Below are 20,505 nucleotides of genomic sequence, written 5' to 3' on the forward strand. Positions count from 1 at the left end.
ACTTATCGTTTATCAGTCATTATATTAGTGTTAGTGATATCGATTATACTGTCAGTTTCAGATTCGACAGGCGTCGCGTTTCCAAAACAAAACACAAATTTCTCGTTCAGAAGTCCCGCAGAAATTTCAGTCAAAAGAGCAGACGACGCTAATTCAGAAAGATAAGCAAACGCGCGGGGCCTTTTGCGAATGATTTCTACAGTGATGATTTCTTTGAGCTGTAAGTATTTCACGAAAAGCAAACGCGCGGGGCCTTTTGCGAATGATTTCTACAGTGATGATTTCTTTGAGCTGTAAGTATTTCACGAAAATATCTAAAATTTGTCATGATCCTCCATTGTTTAACTGTCGGCAGGCTCCACGAAAATTTCCCCGCATACTAGCTGGAACTTTCGGCGCAAGAGGAACGAAATGGACGCGACGAAGGAAAGTGCGGGATGTGTGGATTATCTTCAAAGTGTAACGATTATTGCAACAGAACCGCAGGAACTTGGAAGTAGCGGTTCCGAAATAACTGGTAGAGACGGAAGTGGCGGAAGATCCGACTCCAGTGGAGATAACGGACGAAATGTGTGCAACGACCGTGGCTCCCGAACCATCCGCCCTGGAAGCTTCTGTAGTAGCCGATGAGGACGACGACGATGTTCGGATTACGTCCGTGGAAACGATTCCGATTGCGTTCGATCTGAGTGAAGATAACAACGATCCGTTCATCAAGATGGCCAACGATTGGTACTGTTGTAAAGTGTGTTCCCGCCTCTACCAGGCGTTTCCCCAACTGGTGGAGCACCTTCGCGATGTAAACCCGGACAAGGCGGAGATATTGCGCCAACGATCGAAAGAGTCCTACTTCCGGGCCAAGGAAAGTTACCTGTGATTGGCGTGGTACGCAATTTTAAAATAACAAATCTAATTAAGGTACCGTGGGGCAAGTGGGTAATGGATTTCGTTGGGATTCTTCAAATTCTAGAGGCTTTTAATTTAAACAAATGAGGTCGTGTATATTTTTTAGCTTGACTCCCACCAAATATAATCAGTATGCTGAAATTGATTTCTATGTACCGTAAGGACGCCATTCACCGCTCATTTAACAGCATTTCAACACGTTAAATTCTGTCAAAAAACGGGTTTTCGGTATTTTTCGCAACTTTTTGCGCTAGACGCAAGATAAAACATTTGTTTCTGTAGGAAAAAAGTTGAAATAAGAATAACGTACAATGGTACCGAATAACATGCATGCTAATGATACATGTGTAGGGCGCCATTCACCGCTCATCCTAATTATGAAGCTCTGTATACACCACTACTTGGAATTAATTTACTTTCATTAGCTGGTTGTTATCTTTGTACTATAGTACGACAACATATTAAACTGTGACAGCTAAAAAGCATTTTTCGATCTGCCATACAAATATCATTGTTCAACTCATGTTTACTGCCTTAAACAGCCTAAAATTATTTTTTTACAAGTTGTATACAATATAAAATCATATGAATTTCGTTCTGATACAATCCATTTTGGTATCCTGATACATTCTAAAGACTTTTATTGCGAAAATTTGTTCAAATTTTTCAAAATAATTCAATGAGCGGTGAATGGAGCATGAGCGGTGAATGGCGTCCTTACGGTAAAATTGAAGAAAAAAGTACAGAATAAGTTTTTGAAAAACGTTACCTTAAGGTGAAGATGAATCGAAGCCAAACCTCAAATGTTCAAGAACACGGATCTGGAGAACCGAACACCCGTTTGAGCTGAAAATTTAATCGATTGGTCACCACCAGCGAGTGACCAATCGATTAAGTTTTCAGCTTAAACAGAGAGGCATTATTCAATGATATCCATTACATATAGAGTTTTCCAAGAATTCCTCTATAAATTTTATATATGATTCCTCATAAGGCTCCTCCAGCAATTTCATCAAAATATTTTTGCTGCGGTTAAAACATTTCTTTAATATTTTTTTCTTGTTGTTGTCTTGTAGGATATTATTTGGAGATTCTATTTTTTATTAATATTTTTAGGAAGAATTTCATCAAAATCCAAGGGGAAGGTCACTCTACGCACTTTATTCGGCCTTCAAAGAACCTCTATAGGGGAACGTGGTGCAAGATGAGCACCCCTTGTTTGTGTCGTTCTTATCGACGTTTATCAAAAAATTTTTGGGGTCCTGATGAATATCATTAAAATGATTTGACGACCATAAATTTCAACAAAAAATTCAACAACGCAACGTAAATATTGTCAAAAATACATAGTAGCCCAAAAATTTACCCATTTCATATAATATTTGGTCATTTAAAAGTGACATTTTTGTTGCGTAAACAAATTCATTCATATGTTTTTTTGCCGTAAAGTTATAGAGCAATCTTCTGTAGATAATCTGGAGCAAAAGTTTTATCAAATTACAAAAGTGTTTCAATTGTTTTGATTATATTAAAAAGTGGCACCATTGGGGCAATATGAGCACCATGCTCAAAATTAAGTAAAAGTGTAAATTTATAGAACCACATTTAGCTGTGGCCTTGACTTACGGTATCCGCTTTTCAGAAATTAAAGATAATATCTTCGGATCTTACAAGTATTGAAAAATAATGGGACCCTAACGAAAGGCGGAAACACGAAAGGCGGAATCACAAAAGGCGGAAACTCAAAAGGCAGACTAACTTAGACGTGTAACAAAAGGCGGAAAATAACATAAGGCATAATCTAAAAAGGCGGAATTGTTCAAAAACGATTTTTTAATGTTTACTTAAGCTTCCAAACGATAATTAGACTTAGCTGTTTAGGTTCCTATTCATATCGACGTTTTTAAAATCTCTAAGTGGACTTAGAATTACTTTTGAAAAAGTGTTTTATTTTTGGTTTTTCAATTTATATGTAGGTATTAGCCACTATAACCAAGAAATATCTTCCCACACCAGGTCGATGTTAGGTGAAATATCCGTCGCCTGTTTCTATTTCTTTTATTTATTGTCGACTGTTTCAGCCTTAGGTTTGCGCTAAATTTTCGAGAAATCTAGCCAATTTTATTGCTTTTTCTTCTTGGCACTACGCCCCCACTGACACACAGTCTGCTTCTCAGCTTGAGTTAAATGAGCACTTCCGCCGTTATTACCTCAGAGCTTTCTTTGTCAAAGTTGTCATTTTCGCATTCTTATATAGTGTAATTCTACGTCACTAGCCCGAAAGACACTTGCTCGAAAATAACATTTGCCCGAATGATGGACATAGTCTATTCTTTGGAAAGAAATATCTAATACATTATCAGTGATTTTTCCTTCTTTTAATCATCGGCTATTCTTTCTGAACTTATCACCTTGAATATGTTTGGCGCCACGAGCAACTAAAGAGCCAGTTGAAATTGATTCTTCTTTGAAATATATACCGTTTCGATTCATATTACGGACAGCTTTTAATGCCGGACACTCTTCTTTATATGGGAAACATTTCACACGAAATGTTTAAATTTTTGTCGTTTTAAAGTTCGTACTTTTGTAGCTTTTTTCATCGATATCTATGAAAATTAACATTGCTCAACTGCATCACACGTTTGTTTAGTAGTTTAGCGATTTCAATTGATGATTTGATTTATCGTTTTACGGTTTTCATGAGCTGTCCGGAATTTGAATCAAAGCTTCCGGAATTCAAGGCAAAAGTAAGGAAGCGTCCGGAATAAGAAGCATGAAAAGTCTACACATTTGTATTTCTTTAAAATTATTAACGTATCGAAATCGAAATCTTCGCTCACAATTCGAAAGCTAAGTGTTGTCAAGGCTCGATAATGCGGAAAAATCTTACAAACTGGTTTATCTTATATACTTTTTGATCAGTTTTACTCTACTGAGGCCTTAAGTGTCCGTAATATGAATCAAAACGGTACTGTTTTTTCACCTAATATTGCTGCTAGTGGTATTCAAGCTGCTCATATTCGCGTTAGGGTGAATATGAATCGAAGCCAAACCTCGAATTTTCAGGAGCACAAATCTGAAAAACCCAACATCCGTTTGAGCTGAAAACTTAATCGATTGGTCACTAGCTGGTGGTGACCAATCGATTAAGTTTTCAGCTCAAGCGGTTTTCGGTTCTCCAGATTTGTGCTCTTGAAAATTTGAGGCATGGCTTCGATTCATCTTCACCTCAATGTTATGGCACAGAAAAACAGACGTAACAGCTAGAACAATTACTCATTTGAAACTTTGTCTCGCAAATGTTCGCATTGGCTCATGGAAACATCGAGTCATGGAACAGAAATGCTTTGGAGAGCTGCACAGAATACAAAACTATTAAGTCATACTCTTTACTCTACTTTACTTGCGAAACTCAAATTAGATTTGTGAACATGTGACATCATTCCTAACGTAGCATTACCATCCGGACAACTAGATCATTTTTTTTTATAAATTTGTTTAGTATGATATTATGAGTTGTTATAGAGTCATGGAACATCGACTCATGGAGGTTTCACTGTAAAAGCAAATCACAGAATCACATAAGGCTAATTTAAACGATTATTATTTTTCTTGCTTCCAAGAAAAATAATAATCGTTTGATTGCTTTGGTGACTGCGAAGCCGAAAAATTCCCCAGTGATCTTGAACCTCAGTCGATAGCACTCCGTGATGGCTAATTTGACAAGTATTGAAAAATAATAGTTTTCTTTAGTAAATTTTATCTTTTTATGGGGGTGCCCATCTTGCCCGGAGTATTTTTGACCGATCATAAAAAAGCTATTTTTCAACGTGTTATTTGGAAAACTATTTATAACTTTTTGAAACTTTTAATGGTTGGAAATAGGCGAAATACATAAAATACCCTAATGAATGTAAAAACTTCTGAACCAACAAATTTCTAATGGAGGAGGAAATGGACATTTCCCAGTAATTGAGTTCGGGCCGTTAATGTCCCCCTTACATGACATGTCCCCCTTACAAACGTTTGTTTTAGTGAACTTTAGAATAGATATGAACACTTTTTGCCCAAACGGTTCGTCATTTAACTGCTCAAGTAAGGAATGGCATTGACTCATATATTTTTTTAATTTCCTCAGATTTTCTATCACCTGGTTCGATTGGTGCTACTTGCAACCTGAAATAAAAATATAGTTTAAAAATGTAAAATCACAGGCATTAATGAAGGAATTTTGAATTTTTGAAGATGTTCTAAACGGGAATGCTGAAGGAATTCCTAGGGAAATCAATGGGATGATTTTTTGATGGATGATTCCTGATGTGATCCCGCATAATTGGGTTGTTTAGTGATAACAAATTCACGGTTTTTTGTAGCTTGATAAAAAGAGCACGTTTTTTGAAGTGTAACACGATTTTACTGCGCTTTAATATCTTAATTTTTATATAGTAAATGATTAAAAAAAAATTCTCGAGGGGTGATTCAAACGCGATTTTCATACTAAGTTCAAATGGATTTTAAAGATAGTTTCAGGGCGCGGAAAATTATGAAACTTTGGATTCTGGCTCAGTTTTTAACATAGAATCAGAATATTTAAAAAACAGGATATCCCTAAACAAGCCAATTATGAATCGTATTTCGACTGTTTCCGTTATTATCCATAACCACATATATTATCCATAGAAAAATTTCTGATTGAATAATTGAAGGCATATAAAACGAAATTCATGGAAGAATTACTTAGCAAATTCGTGACAAATCTCAAAACAAATTCCTGAAGAGATCTGCGGAGTAATATGTGAAAGAAATCTACACGCTGTAGCGTGTAGTTATAAGATCAGTCTACCCAAATATGGGTAAAGTTTACCCATAATCGTCAAAAAGTGCACACACTCATTTTATTAGTAAAGTGGGTTTTACCCATAAAAAAGCAAACTCTTTAAACCCATAAATGGGTATTTGATTTTGAGCGAAATTATGGCAAAAATACCCAAATATGAGTCCTTCATTTCTCTTTTATTTGCTGATTTCCGATAATAAAGATATTGAACAAACTAGTTACAATATTATAAATATATGCTGTACTTATTTTATTTAAAATTATTAGGACAGTTAAACATACAGACATTGACATACGTTTGCTCTTTAGTTGGGTTTTATCCCAATCAGGGAACATCCAACTATCGCCTCATTCCATCTAGCGGGCCCCAAGGAACGTATCCTCACCGTATCCGTAGAGTGACAATAGAAATATTAGTAGTAGAACGCTAATGGCGTTGTTGTCATAAAACTGATTTTAATTATTATTACCTTTAATTATGATTCATCCAGGAACATAATTTTAACCACAGATTGGAATTTTCAGGTTGAAGACTTTCGATGCCGAAAAAGTTAGGTACGCCAAAGTTTGCTGGTGAAATGTTGGATTCATCAAATAACACCGCTGAAACAGATAATATTTCAAGTGTTAGTATGTTTTTGTTGAAACAATATAAATAAATACCTTGATATTATCAATTTTAGTTGTTTTTTGCTGTTACTCTTCTATAATTGTTGATGTTTTATTTTTGGGTAAAACGACTTTACTTATATTATGGGTGAATTTACCAATTTTTATTGGTAGATTTTACCCATATTATGAGTGTTATAAGAAAAACTCATAAATGGGTGAATCAACTACCTATTTATGGGTAAACTGATCTTAGCGTGTATAGCAAATCGAGCTGTTGTACTTGTCGTAATGTCATGAGAAATTCCAAAAAGGACCTTACTTAGAAAAATGTCTGTTCAACTTAGGAATCAAACTCTCATCTCGTGCTTCCTCCTCGATCATACTACCAGCCCTGATTTACCTAAAGAAAAAATACAAAACGCTCTCCAGAAATTCTGATTGAACTAATCTACGATGACGTCACGCTGCAACTTCCAGCGGGAAGAAAACCTTTGCTGCGGGCCATGTTAACAGAAAATGTATGATTTCGCTGCACATTCATCCACTTCATGTTCAATCGGTGAACATTCCTTCACTGGATGTTGGTCCGGATTTATGTAAACACGGCCCTCTAAGTGCGGAAAAGAAAAAGAAAATCGACAATAAAAGAAGACCGTGGATAAGTCCATCCTAAAGAGTCTAAATTATAATTATAAATAATGCTTATAGTTTCTTTAGTCCATCCCATTTTAAGAGAAAGCTCGATTACTTTTTCAAATCGACGTAAGTAACTTTCATACTGTTTTGAGAAAGTAAATTAAAAAGAATCACAACCTTTCTTCTCAAACTGTTTTAAAATGAATCCCCTGTTTAACATTTTTTACCGTGTATATCGCTTAAATTTTGCATGCACTGAGAACAGCATTGCGGTAAAAAATACCATGTTGGTGGTTTAAATTAAATGCGCTGCACCACTTGATTTGTGCAGACTACGTTACTCATTCATCTCAAACGGAAAGTGTGGTCTTTTTTACCATGTCGACGATATTTGAGCCATCAGTCAAAATTACCATGCTGCATGGTAATCTTGACAACAATTCATAGTCATTTATTTTACCATGCGATGCGTTTAAAAGGACAGCTATCGTACAGTAAATTTGAGTATTCTTTATATTTATTCCAACCCATCAAAAAAACTACTATCCAATTCCATCAATCGTAATTATTTATTGAAGAATAAATTCTCTGATAATGTATTGTGTTTTCTAGTCCATTAAAAACAGGATTTTTGGATTTCAAAAACGGCGATCGTAGTGGAGTCATGCAGAGGACTTTATGTCCGTATTTGCCTTCATTGATCTCTGATGGAACATGGCGGCACATGCAGAATCTGCTCACCATCGCTCAAATTTTCTATAAAACATGTGCATGGTTAATATCGCATTTAATAAAACGTAATAAAACGATCAATAATGGAATACTCACCAATAAAAGTAGAATGAAGTAGTCTTAAATTATATTTTGGATCACTTATTTGGGTCTGGAAATTGCACGATGCAATCTGCAAAATGAAAATAAATTGCTGAGCGAATTGTTGTATATTTTGTGAATATTTCTTACCAATTCTGGAAATTCTGGATTAATAGCAGCATGGGTAGAATAGTTACTATAAAAACATTGCTTAATATTACGTCCAAAACACAAAACAAAAGTCTTTTATATTCGCGCTGATGTTAATCCTTTACAAGTTGACGGAGAAAAACATCCAAGTTGGTGGGGTCATTATTACTACGTTTTGTTGTTAAAATTACCATGCACATAGTAAAAATGACAACATTGTTCATTAAAAATTACCGATCTTGTATTTATCTTCAATGCAGGGCAACAGTGCTCTTGACTTCTCATGATAGTAAAATTTATCGATTGATGGCATAGTAATTTTAACAATATTGCAGTATTTGTAAAGACAAACACGTTAAATTTTAACATAATCCTGAATAGTAATTTTAAGAACTATGCAGCGGTTGTATTTACTCCAACATTAGTTTCAGTGTGCAATCAGCTCGCGTTAAAATAGACTTCGGGTTTGACTTCCGTTCGGTGTGGATCGACAACGCTTGTGATTTTTGACGCGTGTGTTTTCTCGGGACCAGTGAAAAAGTGAAAAGTATTTTTTCAACCGCATAAAAATCTGCGTTTTATCGCTGTTTGTGCTTCAAACCCGGTGAAATTCAGTAGTTGAGATTCTCCGGATCGTAAATATAGCAGGTGAAGTGTCGATTTCGTTCGATTTGGCAGAATTTTTCCAGTTTTCCCCAAAAGCCGACAACCCGTAATCATGAGTGAAAAGGAGCACCAACAAAATGGCGATCACCAGAACCACGGAGAAAAATAATTAGTAGTTACAACCAATTACTAGTTTATTTCAAACAAAACTTTAGTTTGAAATATGCACAAACAAAATTTTGCTTTAAATCAACAAAATGCACCGTTTGAAACAAACTAAGATTTTATGTTGTTCGTTCCACTACATTCTAGATAACTTCAACAAATCTTTGTTTGAAACAACCAAACCATTTGTTGTTTCGTTTGACATTTGTTGAAACAACCAAAAATTTAGGTTGTTTCAAACTAACCACAGTGGTTTGGTTTAAACAAGAATCTATTCAAAATAAACAAATCTGCTGGTTGATTCAACCAACTTTTTTTTTGAGATGAGGTGAAGATCGGTTTTTTATGTTTTTATTATTAATATTGATGAAAACAAAAATCTCACATGGTGTATTATTTATTTAGGTTTTTGCAATACATGTATTCTAAGATAAATTATTGAAATAATTGAAACACCAGGCTCTTCATATCGAACGAAGAGCTGCACGCCGTTTTCCTCCAAAAATTACTAAACAGCGTCATGGTTAGTCACTTTCTCCAGTCTGAAATTATATTAACATTATTTTTATTTGCACATCCAAGAAATATGAGAAAATCTGTCTTACCTCTCTGGTGAGCAATTCGAAAGAAAAATAAGGCGTTAGCAGCAGCATTTCTTGTTCGTTGTCATAGAATCTTGAAAAAACAAATAAAAGTATTGAATAAACGATATATAGAATAATTTATAACTTAAATTACCTTCACACGCAACTTTACTTAAAATGCTTTTCATAAAGAATAAACTGCAGTTACTTATCATACATTTCAGCTGACTAATCTTGCTTTCGCAGAAACAACACATGAAGTTGGTTTGTCACAAACTAAAATTTTGGTTGTTTCTAACTCAAATAAAATCTTAGTTTGATTCAACGTACTGTTTTGGTCGAACCAACCCATTATTCTATATTGATGCCTATAGGTAACCAGAGAAACAAATAATCTAAATTTTAGTAAAATCAAACAAGCCGTTTGTAGAAACGAACTAAAAACTTAGTTTGAAACAACAATTATTCACATTACAAGAACACAAAGATGTTATGTTGAAACAACCTAATAAACAAATTAGTTTCAAACAAAACAAAGAGTTTGGAACAACAAATTTCAGATTAAAAATAACAAAATTGTCAGTTTGAAATTCAACAATCATTTTGGTTGTTTCAAACTAGGGTGTTTTTTCTCCGTGACGGAGATGAGGTAAGTACCCGAGCGTTTTTTTTAATTGCTGTGGCTGAAAATCGAGTTATTTAGCCAGTCAGGTAGTACAATTTTAACGGTTATTTCAGGTAGGAAGTGGTTTCGGATAAAATGTGAGAAAAATTAGTCTAAACCAGAGTAATGATAATGATGGCTTGGCTCATCAGCGGCTTTTTGCCGCCATGTTGAAATTTCTCCCCAAATGACGCGTCGCGAGGTGCGCTTTTCGTGTTGCATTTTCGGTTGCCACCACGACCGTTTTACGCACTCTCTTTTTACAGACAAAAATTTGGCTTCATTTGCCTGCGTCTTGTCTTTTTGCGGTGCATTTTGTTCCGATCACCTCAGAGTGCTTCGTGAAGCCCAAGCAGGACAGTTCGGTTTTGCGTCGTCCGATAGATTTGGCTCACGGTTTCGCGCATGTTTTCGTCGCCGGAGATTTTTTTTCCTGTTTTGGAGCGTCTTGCTGGGTAGTGCTTCGTGAAGCCCAAGCAGGACAGTTTTTACATTCAGAAATGGAATAGTGAAAAAGTGATTTGTTTAATTTGTGTCCTCAGTACTGTTGGTTTTTGGCTGCCCTAAGTTCACCGAACCATCCGGAAGTGACAGGCAGCACATAAATTTAGAGAATCAATCCGGTGAGTTTGTTCCAGTATGATACTTTTTCTTTTGTGAGCCTTCCGGATCGTTTTTGTCCGCGTCGTAGAACTTCTGATCGTTTCTTGAACGGAAAATGTTATTTTCGGAGTTTGATAATTATGTTCAGATTGCGCATTCTGTCCGGGCGGATGTTACGCAACTAACAATCGGTTGTGGATGCTTTTTAACCGTTCGATGACCCTGGAGGGATCGATTCTGCTTTTCGTATAATTTTGAGCAGAAAAACCGACTGTGTTATCCTAGGGTGTTTAGTTCGAACGCGCTTCCTTTCGTTTTTCGATTATCTGAAAATACAGTACCACCCAGTACAGTTTTTCAATGGGCACAACGAGCTACACACATGGTTACCAATGGCTTTTAGGGCGAGATCAGAAGTTATGCGAGAATGTTACCCCGGATTACGGTACGATGATACTCTATATCCAGAAGAGTAAAGGAAAATTCCGTTTTACGAAAACAGCCTTAATCGACCGGGAATCTAACCCAGACACCTTCAGCATGGCATTGATTTGTAGCCGCGAACTCCAACCACTCGCCTAAGAAAGGTCCCTAAATTATACGATTATATGAGTATACGCATCTTGAAAAATGGTGTGGTGCTGCTGGCGATAGCCGAGGATGCTCTTAATCACTTAAGGCATTCCTGGAATAACCTGTTGACGATTTTTCTAGCAATTTTGACAGAACTCCCGAAGCACACTCCGGAGAAGTTCCTGGCAAAATTTTCTTGGGATTTTATTGATTAATGACGGAAAAAATATTTCCGATCGGTTTCCCCTGATATTTGTGGTATGGTTCATGAAAACAAAATTGAGTATTATATTGAAAATTTTCTAAAGTGTTCATATCATAGTCATTAAAGAGTTTTTGCGTGTTCTACAATTCAAAAAAAATAAATAGAAAAAACAAGCCAAATAGTCCCATAATGTAATGTAATCACATATTAATAGGGCGATATTCAAAACTGAAAAGGCAATAGATGGCTCTTTTTCAATGGTATTGTCGCACCGCCACCAAACCGGATCGCGCCAGTGAGACTCGCGACGCGCCTCAACTCGCGCGATTTTGAAATCAGTTTTTTAGTGTGGCGCTGCATTCTTACGATTTTTATGAACACAGCGCACTATTCACATATTAGCTGCGACGTACGGGGCCCGAGAAAACAATAATTATAAATAAATGTTGGTCTTGATTTTTTTTTTTTTTTTTTTTAAATCTTTATTTGAGTGTATTTTAACGCACGAGGGCTAGTTCTACACTTTGTTGGTCTTGATTTCTACCGGATACGTAATAGTAAAAATGAAATCCTGAAGCAAAGAAAGCACCACGGAAGATGAACTAAACACAAAAAGTTATGTTTTCACTTTACACTTGATTTCTAATCACTACTTTTTTGATTCAGTTTCCTAATTGCGAGCAATTTCCGATTTTCATTATTTTCCATACTTTATGACAGCTCTCCGACTACCATTCTTCCATGCGCTTGTGTTGAAAGTTTGAGAAATTTGAGAATCCAGCGTAGCGCGATCAGTGAGAGGAATACAAACATCAGTGTCGCCGCTCGACGGCCGGTAAGAGAAACTGAATGTTCGAAAGGTTGTTGTCTGCAATTTTTGCCGCTGGCGCCAACTGTTAGTGGTTATGAACGAAATAAACAGTCGTTACCCTATTGACTGTTTAACGATAAACTTGCGACGATCGACGCGCCACCATATTTCATATAACGGAGGTTATTAGAACTAACTTGGAGGTGATGATTTGGAGGTTATTTGGAAATTTGGAGGTTAAAATCCCCTCCAAACACTAGCGATTTTGCGGTGGGATGTTGACGTTTGATCACGAATTGTAACAAAAGTAATTGTTGCCTTATCATCTAAATAACATTCTTGGAAATGTATTTTGAAATGAATAGCAAAATGCAAAGAAAAATCATTAAAATTTTAAAAGGTTTCAATCTTTTGGATTTTTTGAATATATTCGATTCGAAAACAAGTTTGTAATGTTTGCAGCATATTGTTTACACGGCAGTTCAGAGATGATTCAAGAAATCAAAATTTATTTTGCTCGGGACGCAATGTTACCGCGACCCTCGCGTTTTGCGCTATCAGTGTGCGTGCGTGATGAGCAAAATACGAGAGAGCGAGCAAGTTCGTACTCCCTCGCCCCCTGTGAGACGTGAGAGAGAGAGAGCACTCCCGTCCAAATTTTCAGCCATATTGAACGAAAGTTTGGCATTTGAAGTCGAAAGTGCGAAAGGCATCAATCGAATCGGAATCGGAGAGGAGTAGTTTTGCGTTCGCGACGTTCCCGTGTGAAGAAAATTTGATTTTGCTGCATTAATGCCAGAATAAAGCAGGGGCACCGAACCTAACTACTTATGGAGTACAGGAAAGTTTGCTGGGGCCCCGCTCGAGTGCGTTGAGTGTTGGTGTTTCTCGAAATTTGGCGTTGGCAACAGCAAAAAGGCAAGCAGCAGCAGCGGAAAAAAGGTGCGAACGAAGAAAAATCGGCCGAGGAGAGTTTTTAGTTGGACTGCGCCGCGGTGTGTATTTGTGTGAGTGTGTGTGCGGGGAACAAAAAGTCGTCCACCGCCTCCTTCGCCGCGGTCTGGTCGTCGTCGTCGCCGTCGAAAATCTCGTACAACAAGAAGTTGGCCGTCGCCGTCGTCCGTCGTTCGCGAACAGTGTGATTACCCTCCACTTCCTTCCCCTCAACAACCCACAAGAGGCATAGTGAATCGCGTTGTGGATGTGGATGTATGTGTGTGGTTGTGCATTTTTGTGGTGCGCTGCTTGCTGCGGCTCATCCGGAGGAGCGCACTGCTTTTCTGGAAGACGGTCTTTTTTCGCCTCTCTGACAGCTCTCGGCTGACCGTCGAACTGAACACTGACTGGGTGAAGTAGGCCAGCGTTGTCAGATTTTTTGATAACTTTCTGTGGGATGTCGAGATTGTTTACTTTCAGGGTTTTATTTTCATAATTTTTGTATACCACAATTTTAAGTACATAAAAGGTTGGAGAAAATCACTTTGAGTCGAGTTTGTCCAAATTAACATGGATGTGGACAGAATTCAAAAGATGGTCAGTGATCGAACCATGACAAATAATAGGAAATGTAATGCATTCTACATTATTTACACAATTTCCTTAAGGATCCATTCTTCCAAAACCTTAACCCACATAACATAGAAATGTATGTTGGGCCGAAATGTTTATGTAATGTTAAGTTTTAAGGTAGTTATTCAAACTTAAACCGATAAATGATAATTAAAAAAAAAATTGTCAAGCATATTCCTAGAAGCGTTAATTCATAACTGTGGGACATTGAAACCCATACCACAGTTATGAATCAAAGTTAAGGCTATTCCGAAAAATCATTCATGTAACGAGATAACTCGTAGATAAATTGCTGTTATAATGTTCTGATCCATTAGATGAGTCAATTCGATCCATAGAACCTCATTTTAAACTGGTCCACATCTGTGGGATGGACAACGTTTGAAATTTCTATCGAAATCAACTCTTTTTCGAAAATAATCGCAAATTTCGTGGTGTATTCCTATAAACAACTACAGTCATCTCTCCCTTACTCGATATTTCGTATCTCGATATCGAGTTAGAGAACCATAGTAAAAGTTGGTTTTCATGGCTACCTCGATGGTCCCTTGGATCGCAGTTGCATTAATTTTGTGTTCTGTAACTCGATACCTCCCTAACTCGATGGTCCCTTCAATATCGAGTAAGGGAGAGATGACTGTATATTATGCTGTGCCAGGGTCCTTAGTTGATCCATAATTGTAAGATGACTGTACTAATGACTGCAAAATCGCCAAAATTTATGCTATAATCATATTTCATTGAGCATGTTGACATAATACTGTTGTAAGGTTCTCATCTCAAATTATTAGAGCTTTTAGGGCTGTTGTGTTTCTTCTGCTGTGGAACATTTCAAAAGTTCCAGAATATTCTACGAATGAGAGAGAATAATGTTACTGAAAATTCTCACATTTTCTGCTTTTATAGTTGTGGTGATTTGGCATACTATCGAGTAGGCTGTGCTTATTTGAAGGATTAGAATTATAAAACTGTCAAGCAGTGAAGACATGAAAACTCCACATTGGCGACGAGAGATCCTGCGTGTTGCAGTAAGGAGAATATTCTTCAAATTGAATTAAAAAAATGGAAGCTCTTTGATTGCCAGCATATTGAAAAAAAGGAAGTAGCCGTCGAAATTATGCAGTTCGAAGTGTAGGTTGAAACTAAAAAAAAACTCGTAAAACGGGTTGCCGTAGCGTCGGCGGAAGTGTTCAAGCTCACCTTAGAAGTGGGCTGCCGTAGCGACGGATTTTAACCTTCGGGTCCGGCGGAAACAAAAGCTCGCCATATTTGGGGGCTGCCGTAGCGACAGATTTGATCTGTTGGGTCCGGCGAAATAAAAAACGTAAAAGCTCGCCGTAATAGGGAGCTGCCGTAGCAACAGATATAGATCTGTTGGATCCGGCGGAAAAAATCAAGCTCGCCTTATGAGGGGGCTGACGTAGCAACGGATTCTATCCGTTGGGTCCGGCGAAATAAAAAAACGAAAAAGCTCGCCGTAATAGGGAGCTGCCGTAGCAACAGACATAGATCTGTTGGATCCGGCGAAAAAAAATCAAGCTGGCCTCATGAGGGGGCTGCCGTAGCAACGGATTCCATCCGTAGATTTGGGGTTGCTGAATCTGATGCCTTTTTTTAGAAATGTTCCAGCACGTCACAATTTTAGCTATAGGTCGCGTAAGTTGTAAAAAAACTGATTTTATTGATATTTACATAAAATTTAAAGTATAATTTATCAAATTATTTTCGTGATCTAATCCACTAAGCATGCTATTTTGCACTTAAACTTTCATTTTGGATTAAATTTGGATGAAATTGCGCAATCAAATTTAGATTGAACCGATTTGTTTGACATGCTTGCTGTCTCCATACAAAATTCTTCGTTTCTCTTATATGGGAAAATACAATACTTTTTTAAACCATCAAAAAACAAATTTTCCGCATCGAAAGTATTATATACTTTGCCGATAAATATTGTCATACACATAAAGTTTGAATTCTGTGGCAAATCATGTAAATAAATTGCCTTACAAGCTGGCAAACTTGTATACAAGTTGGCTAAAATAGTATTTTTTTTTTGCATTTTCAACAGCCAATATCTCAAAAACTAGACGTGCTCTGATATTTTTGAAAGCGGTATTGGATTCAGCAACCCTTAATTGTGTGAATAGCGGTATTTTGGTGCTTGAGACAAAAACGTGTTCCCTGTTCGAAATCCGAACTACTTCGCCGACAGTCCATTTTCGCCTTCTATGAATGCCGTCAGCCTATTAAGGATGATCCTCTCCAGTAGCTTACCGAGTGTGTATATCATGTATATCGGTCGGAACGACCCTGGTTCAGTGGTTCACCGGGGGCCTTAGCCGGTTTTGGTAGCAGTACTAGTATTGGCCTTTTCCAGTAGTACGGAAAGTGCCCTTCCTCTAAGCAGATCTGCAGTGATATTCTAAACATATCTGAGTTGGCTTCTAAAGCTGCTCTCAACGCCACGTTGGGAATACCATCCAAGCCGGGTACTTTAATCATGTACAAACAACCATAAACCCCGAGTTCTAAACATGGATTTGGACGTTTGATTGAAATAAGCATAAGCATTGATGACCGTACTATTCGTAGTTCCGCTCCGTGATTGATTCGAAGCCTAAGTTAACCTTGCAATGTTGGAAATCATTAATCAATACAGGCCTTAGATAACAGTACTTCCGAACACTTTATGCAGATAAATGGATAGTGCCCTGATTATTCGCATAGAATCTATTGAGCGAATAGTCTATTTCTTTAGAAAACTTTTTAAAAAATCTTTTCTGAGAGGCTATATTTTATAATGCCAGCAATCACAGTTTCACTCATAAGAAAAACTTATGATTAAAAGAAGGAAGCTCATGAAAATTTTTCACTGCACTGTGTTTGCTATCTGGAATACAGTGATATGGTTTTCACGAAGAATTTTTCATCTTTGATGATTGCTGATGACGGAATGATTGATTCATGAGCCTCGATGCAACTATAACGTAAATAATCACCATACCTGTATATATTAAAAGAACTGCTTGTGACTTTAGGAAGACAAAATTTTGAATTAAGTGGAAAATAACCTTAATCGTTTTCCAAATTTTCAATATCAGTTTTTTGCTCAAAATCGATACAATGTGCATGAAAATCTATCATTGCATTGCGCTTATCATCTGTAATGGAATGACAGATTTGCATTAGGAATTTTTAAAATTTAGATGGCTTTAAATTTTTGATGATGCTGATAATTGAATGATGATTTATTGAGCCTAAAGATATTAGCTGCTTTGCAACTGATGATTATTAGAAGTGCGTAACTCGAAAATACTGCCACTATTTTACGTTTAAAGAAGGGAATATTTTGGAGCTTTTGGGTCGCACATTCGAACACAATTCAGCATCACGGTGTGTTTCGTAGAACAAGTTTATTACAAAAAAATAGGTAAGTCTGAAACTTCTCCACAATAAAGTCTAGGTTTCTCGCGTTAATTTGCTGCTTAAACCAAAATAATCGGTCGGGGGGTCCAGAGTAATTTTTTTTTGTTTGATTTCGAGAGACTTGCACATATGTTTGAATTTGCCTATCTATGTGTTTATGTACATTAGGGCGGTTCAAAATTAAAAAATGTTTGAGAATTCAATCTCACATATGTTCCTTACTATCCTTACTATAAAAATAGTGTTCTGTGAAATTCGCAGCTTTCTAGGTGGTGATTTAAGGTGGCCCAAAGACAATGTAAGTTTATACGGAAATTACTATGAAGAAATTTTGAGGTATGTTCCAAACACGCTTGTACTGTAATGTAAGTACAAACTTATTATACCATTGTAAAAGCTCATTCTTCAAACCATAAAAAAGAAATTTGCTGAAGAGAGAAATTCAATTCGACAGTTAGCAGAAGAGATATTCATGAGTTTGTTTTCTATTATTTAGCTTAACCCCTCTACCGGCAGCTTCATTTTTTAAGCACAAAAATATATTTGAATCGCGATAACTTTTTTGTTTCTCTATATTTTTCCTTCATTTTTTCACAACTTCTCAAAAAACTCTTTTCTACTTTTGGAATCTATGTCGGTATTGACCATTGGTCAACTGGTTTTAATAATATTTCGGTGTTCCTTGGGGGACCGACACTTCCCATATAAAATTTCGATATGATGTTTTAAGAAGTTTTCAAGATCTCGTTACGGCTGGAGTGGTACCAAAAACATAAAAGCTCATTGCTCAAAAACAGTTACACCGATTTGTTTAAATTCTTCACAATAGACTTTCATCAAAGTTTAGTTTTGAAAAGCGAATAACCGAATATGAGAAAAAATCTGTAGCCAGAGATAATTACGAGAGTTATGGCTATGCGTCGGTCCCCCAAGGAATTTTGGAATATCTCCGAATATAGATGACCAATGCTCAAAACCGATACAGATTCTGAAAATAAGAGAGTTTTTTGAGAAGTTGTGGAAATTTTTTTCAAAAATATTGAGAAACAAAAAAGTTATCGCGATTTGAATAATTTGAAAAAATGAAGCTGCCGGTAGAGGGGTTAATATGGGGTTATGGTACTGCAAACAAGTACAAAAATCCCAAACCCATTTTAGCCTCATGATGTTAGTTTCTGATCTTTTCATAAGCGTTGTGCCATTAAGAAAATAACATAAAAATATAAGATTTGAAACTTCTCAAATACCATCCAAATAAGCGTATTTTTCAGCACCATGGGGCAATTATATTACATGCCTTATAACAAGGTTTATCACATGCGAAGCCCTCTACTAGTTAGTTCGAATAACTGAAATTGTGTTGTTTGAAAGGCGGATAAGTCGTTTTTGTATCTAGGGGTCATGCACAAATTACGTCACGCTCCAAGGGGGGGGGGGAGGTGGTTAAGCCATGCGTGACAAGCCTTACAAAATTATCGGAGGACTCATACAGAAAGTGTGACAAGGGGGGGGGGGGGGTCGAAAAAATTGAAATTTAGCGTGACATAATTTGTGTACCATCCCCTACGAATAAAAAGAGAAATCTCGCATAATTTATGATCTCGTCCTAAAAGCCATAGCTTGTTATTACTGAGCAAACGAATGTATTTACACTTTATTTCACAATGCTACGACGAAGAGAAGATCCTCCTTTGTCTCCCAGCGGTGACAGTTTTTATTTTGGTCCGTTTATTTGCTTAATGACAAAGAGCTACACACTCGGTTATCAATGGTTTTAAGGGTGAATATACATAGAAGCCAAACCTCGAATTTTCAAAAGCACAAGTCTAGAGAAGCAGATAACCGGTAACTCTCTGGTCACTCGCTGGTGGCGACTAATCAATAAAATGTTCAACGCAAAAGGTTGTCAGGTTCTCAAGATACAAATCTACAAACAAGCTCTTGAAAATTTGAGGTTTAATATCGATGCATCTTCACCTATTAAAAATATTTCCTAATAACTTCTTACATCACTATGACCAATTTAAGTACGATTTTCAAGGTTTTTCGTGGACAATAACTAAAATGACGTTTGAGACAGTTTTGCAGTTATGCGTATATCATATGTCATATATGCTTATTACAGCTCTTTTGAGCAAGAATAACTTTACCTTCCTAGCCAAGGTGTTCAAATAGTTTGATCTTGCAGTTTGTCCCGTATCTATGTTCAACGCAATGTGTGTCGGTACAAAAACACATATCCATGAATACTTCACACAAAATAAAAAAAAAAATGTTCTGGACACCCCGACCGATTATTTTGATTTTGGTCGCAAATGAAAGAGCAAAGTCTAATTGTTTTTAGTTCGAAATTTCAGACTTACCTATTTTTTTGTAATAAAGTTGCTCCACAAAGACACCGTGAGCATTATTGGCAACTAAACTGATTATTAGTTCATAATTCGGCCAAATAACCGGATACCGGTAACGATATAAGGGGGGAGGGGTGAAAACAGCAAATATTTAGAAAAAATGATTGGAGAACAAAACTATTAGAGAGGAAAGTAGTCTGAGGAATCGAAAATGTGTCAATAGGTCTTGCAAAAATTGCATAACTGTTCGTTGGGGAACATGACAGAAAACAGATCTTTTCTAGAAGATTTGGTCACTATTCTAATGCAAGCCTTGAAAAAACCTCTGTTTGAAAATCCTCCCTATAAAACCTTTAAAGTTTTATTTTTCCAAAAATAGTGTGTAAAGTAATTTTTCCCTTTTTCTGTTAAAATTCGCAGAAGCCCTAAAACCTTTAGAGATACTTATGCGACTATTCCAATTCGTCCTTAATTTCTTCTCAGTTTCCTCGAGGAAAGGTTTCAATTTCATTTGATTTCTCCAATGATTTCTCCAGGAGTACTTTCAGGCACCCCTCCAGGATTCATATAGAAACATATGTGAAGATTCTTCCACCAATTTTCAAAGGAACGTGTTCTGAAATTTGTTCTACGGTTTTGCAAGGATGATTTCAGGAATTTGTTTTGAATTTGCTTTAGAAAAGCCTTGTGCACTCCAACGCTACCACCTTGTTCCCATCAATATATGCAATTGTTACTGTAGGAGATTTCTGAAAGATTCCTACACAAGTTCTTTCAAGAAAATCCATGAAGGTTCATTCCAGAATTTTTGATTTTACCATTATTCAAAAGTTCATTCGCAGTTTCTCTCCAACAAATACTATAGCGATCATTTATTCAGTTGATTTTCGAAAATTGTCAGTTAAATTCGTCCAGCGTTTCTTCTGATTCCTGAACTTTTGTAGGCAAAGATTCCATCATACATTCTCTACGCATTTCCTGTAGATCC

General features: G+C 36.6%; 2 protein-coding genes and 1 long non-coding RNA gene across 5 annotated transcripts in view; 2 read left to right on the forward strand and 1 right to left on the reverse strand.

Annotated features, from left to right (window-relative positions):
• On the forward strand, positions 1-886 carry LOC5573461. The gene is made up of 2 exons (XM_001660833.2): positions 1-293; positions 356-886. The coding sequence occupies exon 2, from the start codon at positions 569-571 to the stop codon at positions 875-877; it is 309 nt and encodes a 102-aa protein (XP_001660883.1). The 5' UTR covers positions 1-293; positions 356-568; the 3' UTR covers positions 878-886.
• Positions 887-7,544: 6,658 nt separating this feature from the next.
• LOC110675766 lies at positions 7,545-8,534 on the reverse strand. Its single transcript, XR_002499776.1, has 3 exons — positions 7,958-8,534; positions 7,823-7,898; positions 7,545-7,750 (listed from the first exon to the last, which is right to left on the reverse strand). It is a non-coding gene; the product is annotated as an uncharacterized LOC110675766 (long non-coding RNA).
• Positions 8,535-12,843: 4,309 nt separating this feature from the next.
• LOC5573467 (guanine nucleotide-binding protein G(q) subunit alpha) overlaps positions 12,844-20,505 on the forward strand; it is a 99,808-nt gene continuing 92,146 nt past the window's right edge. The window contains exon 1 of one of the 3 annotated variants that reach the window (XM_021841499.1): positions 12,844-13,163. The gene's annotated coding sequence lies outside the window, so the exon portion shown is untranslated. Of the gene's footprint in view, positions 13,176-20,505 lie in introns of all 3 variants that reach the window. The other 2 variants (XM_021841496.1, XM_021841501.1) reach the window with 2 other exon arrangements.

This window comes from Aedes aegypti, chromosome 2 (assembly GCF_002204515.2).
Source record: "Aedes aegypti strain LVP_AGWG chromosome 2, AaegL5.0 Primary Assembly, whole genome shotgun sequence".
NCBI lineage: Eukaryota > Metazoa > Arthropoda > Insecta > Diptera > Culicidae > Aedes > Aedes aegypti.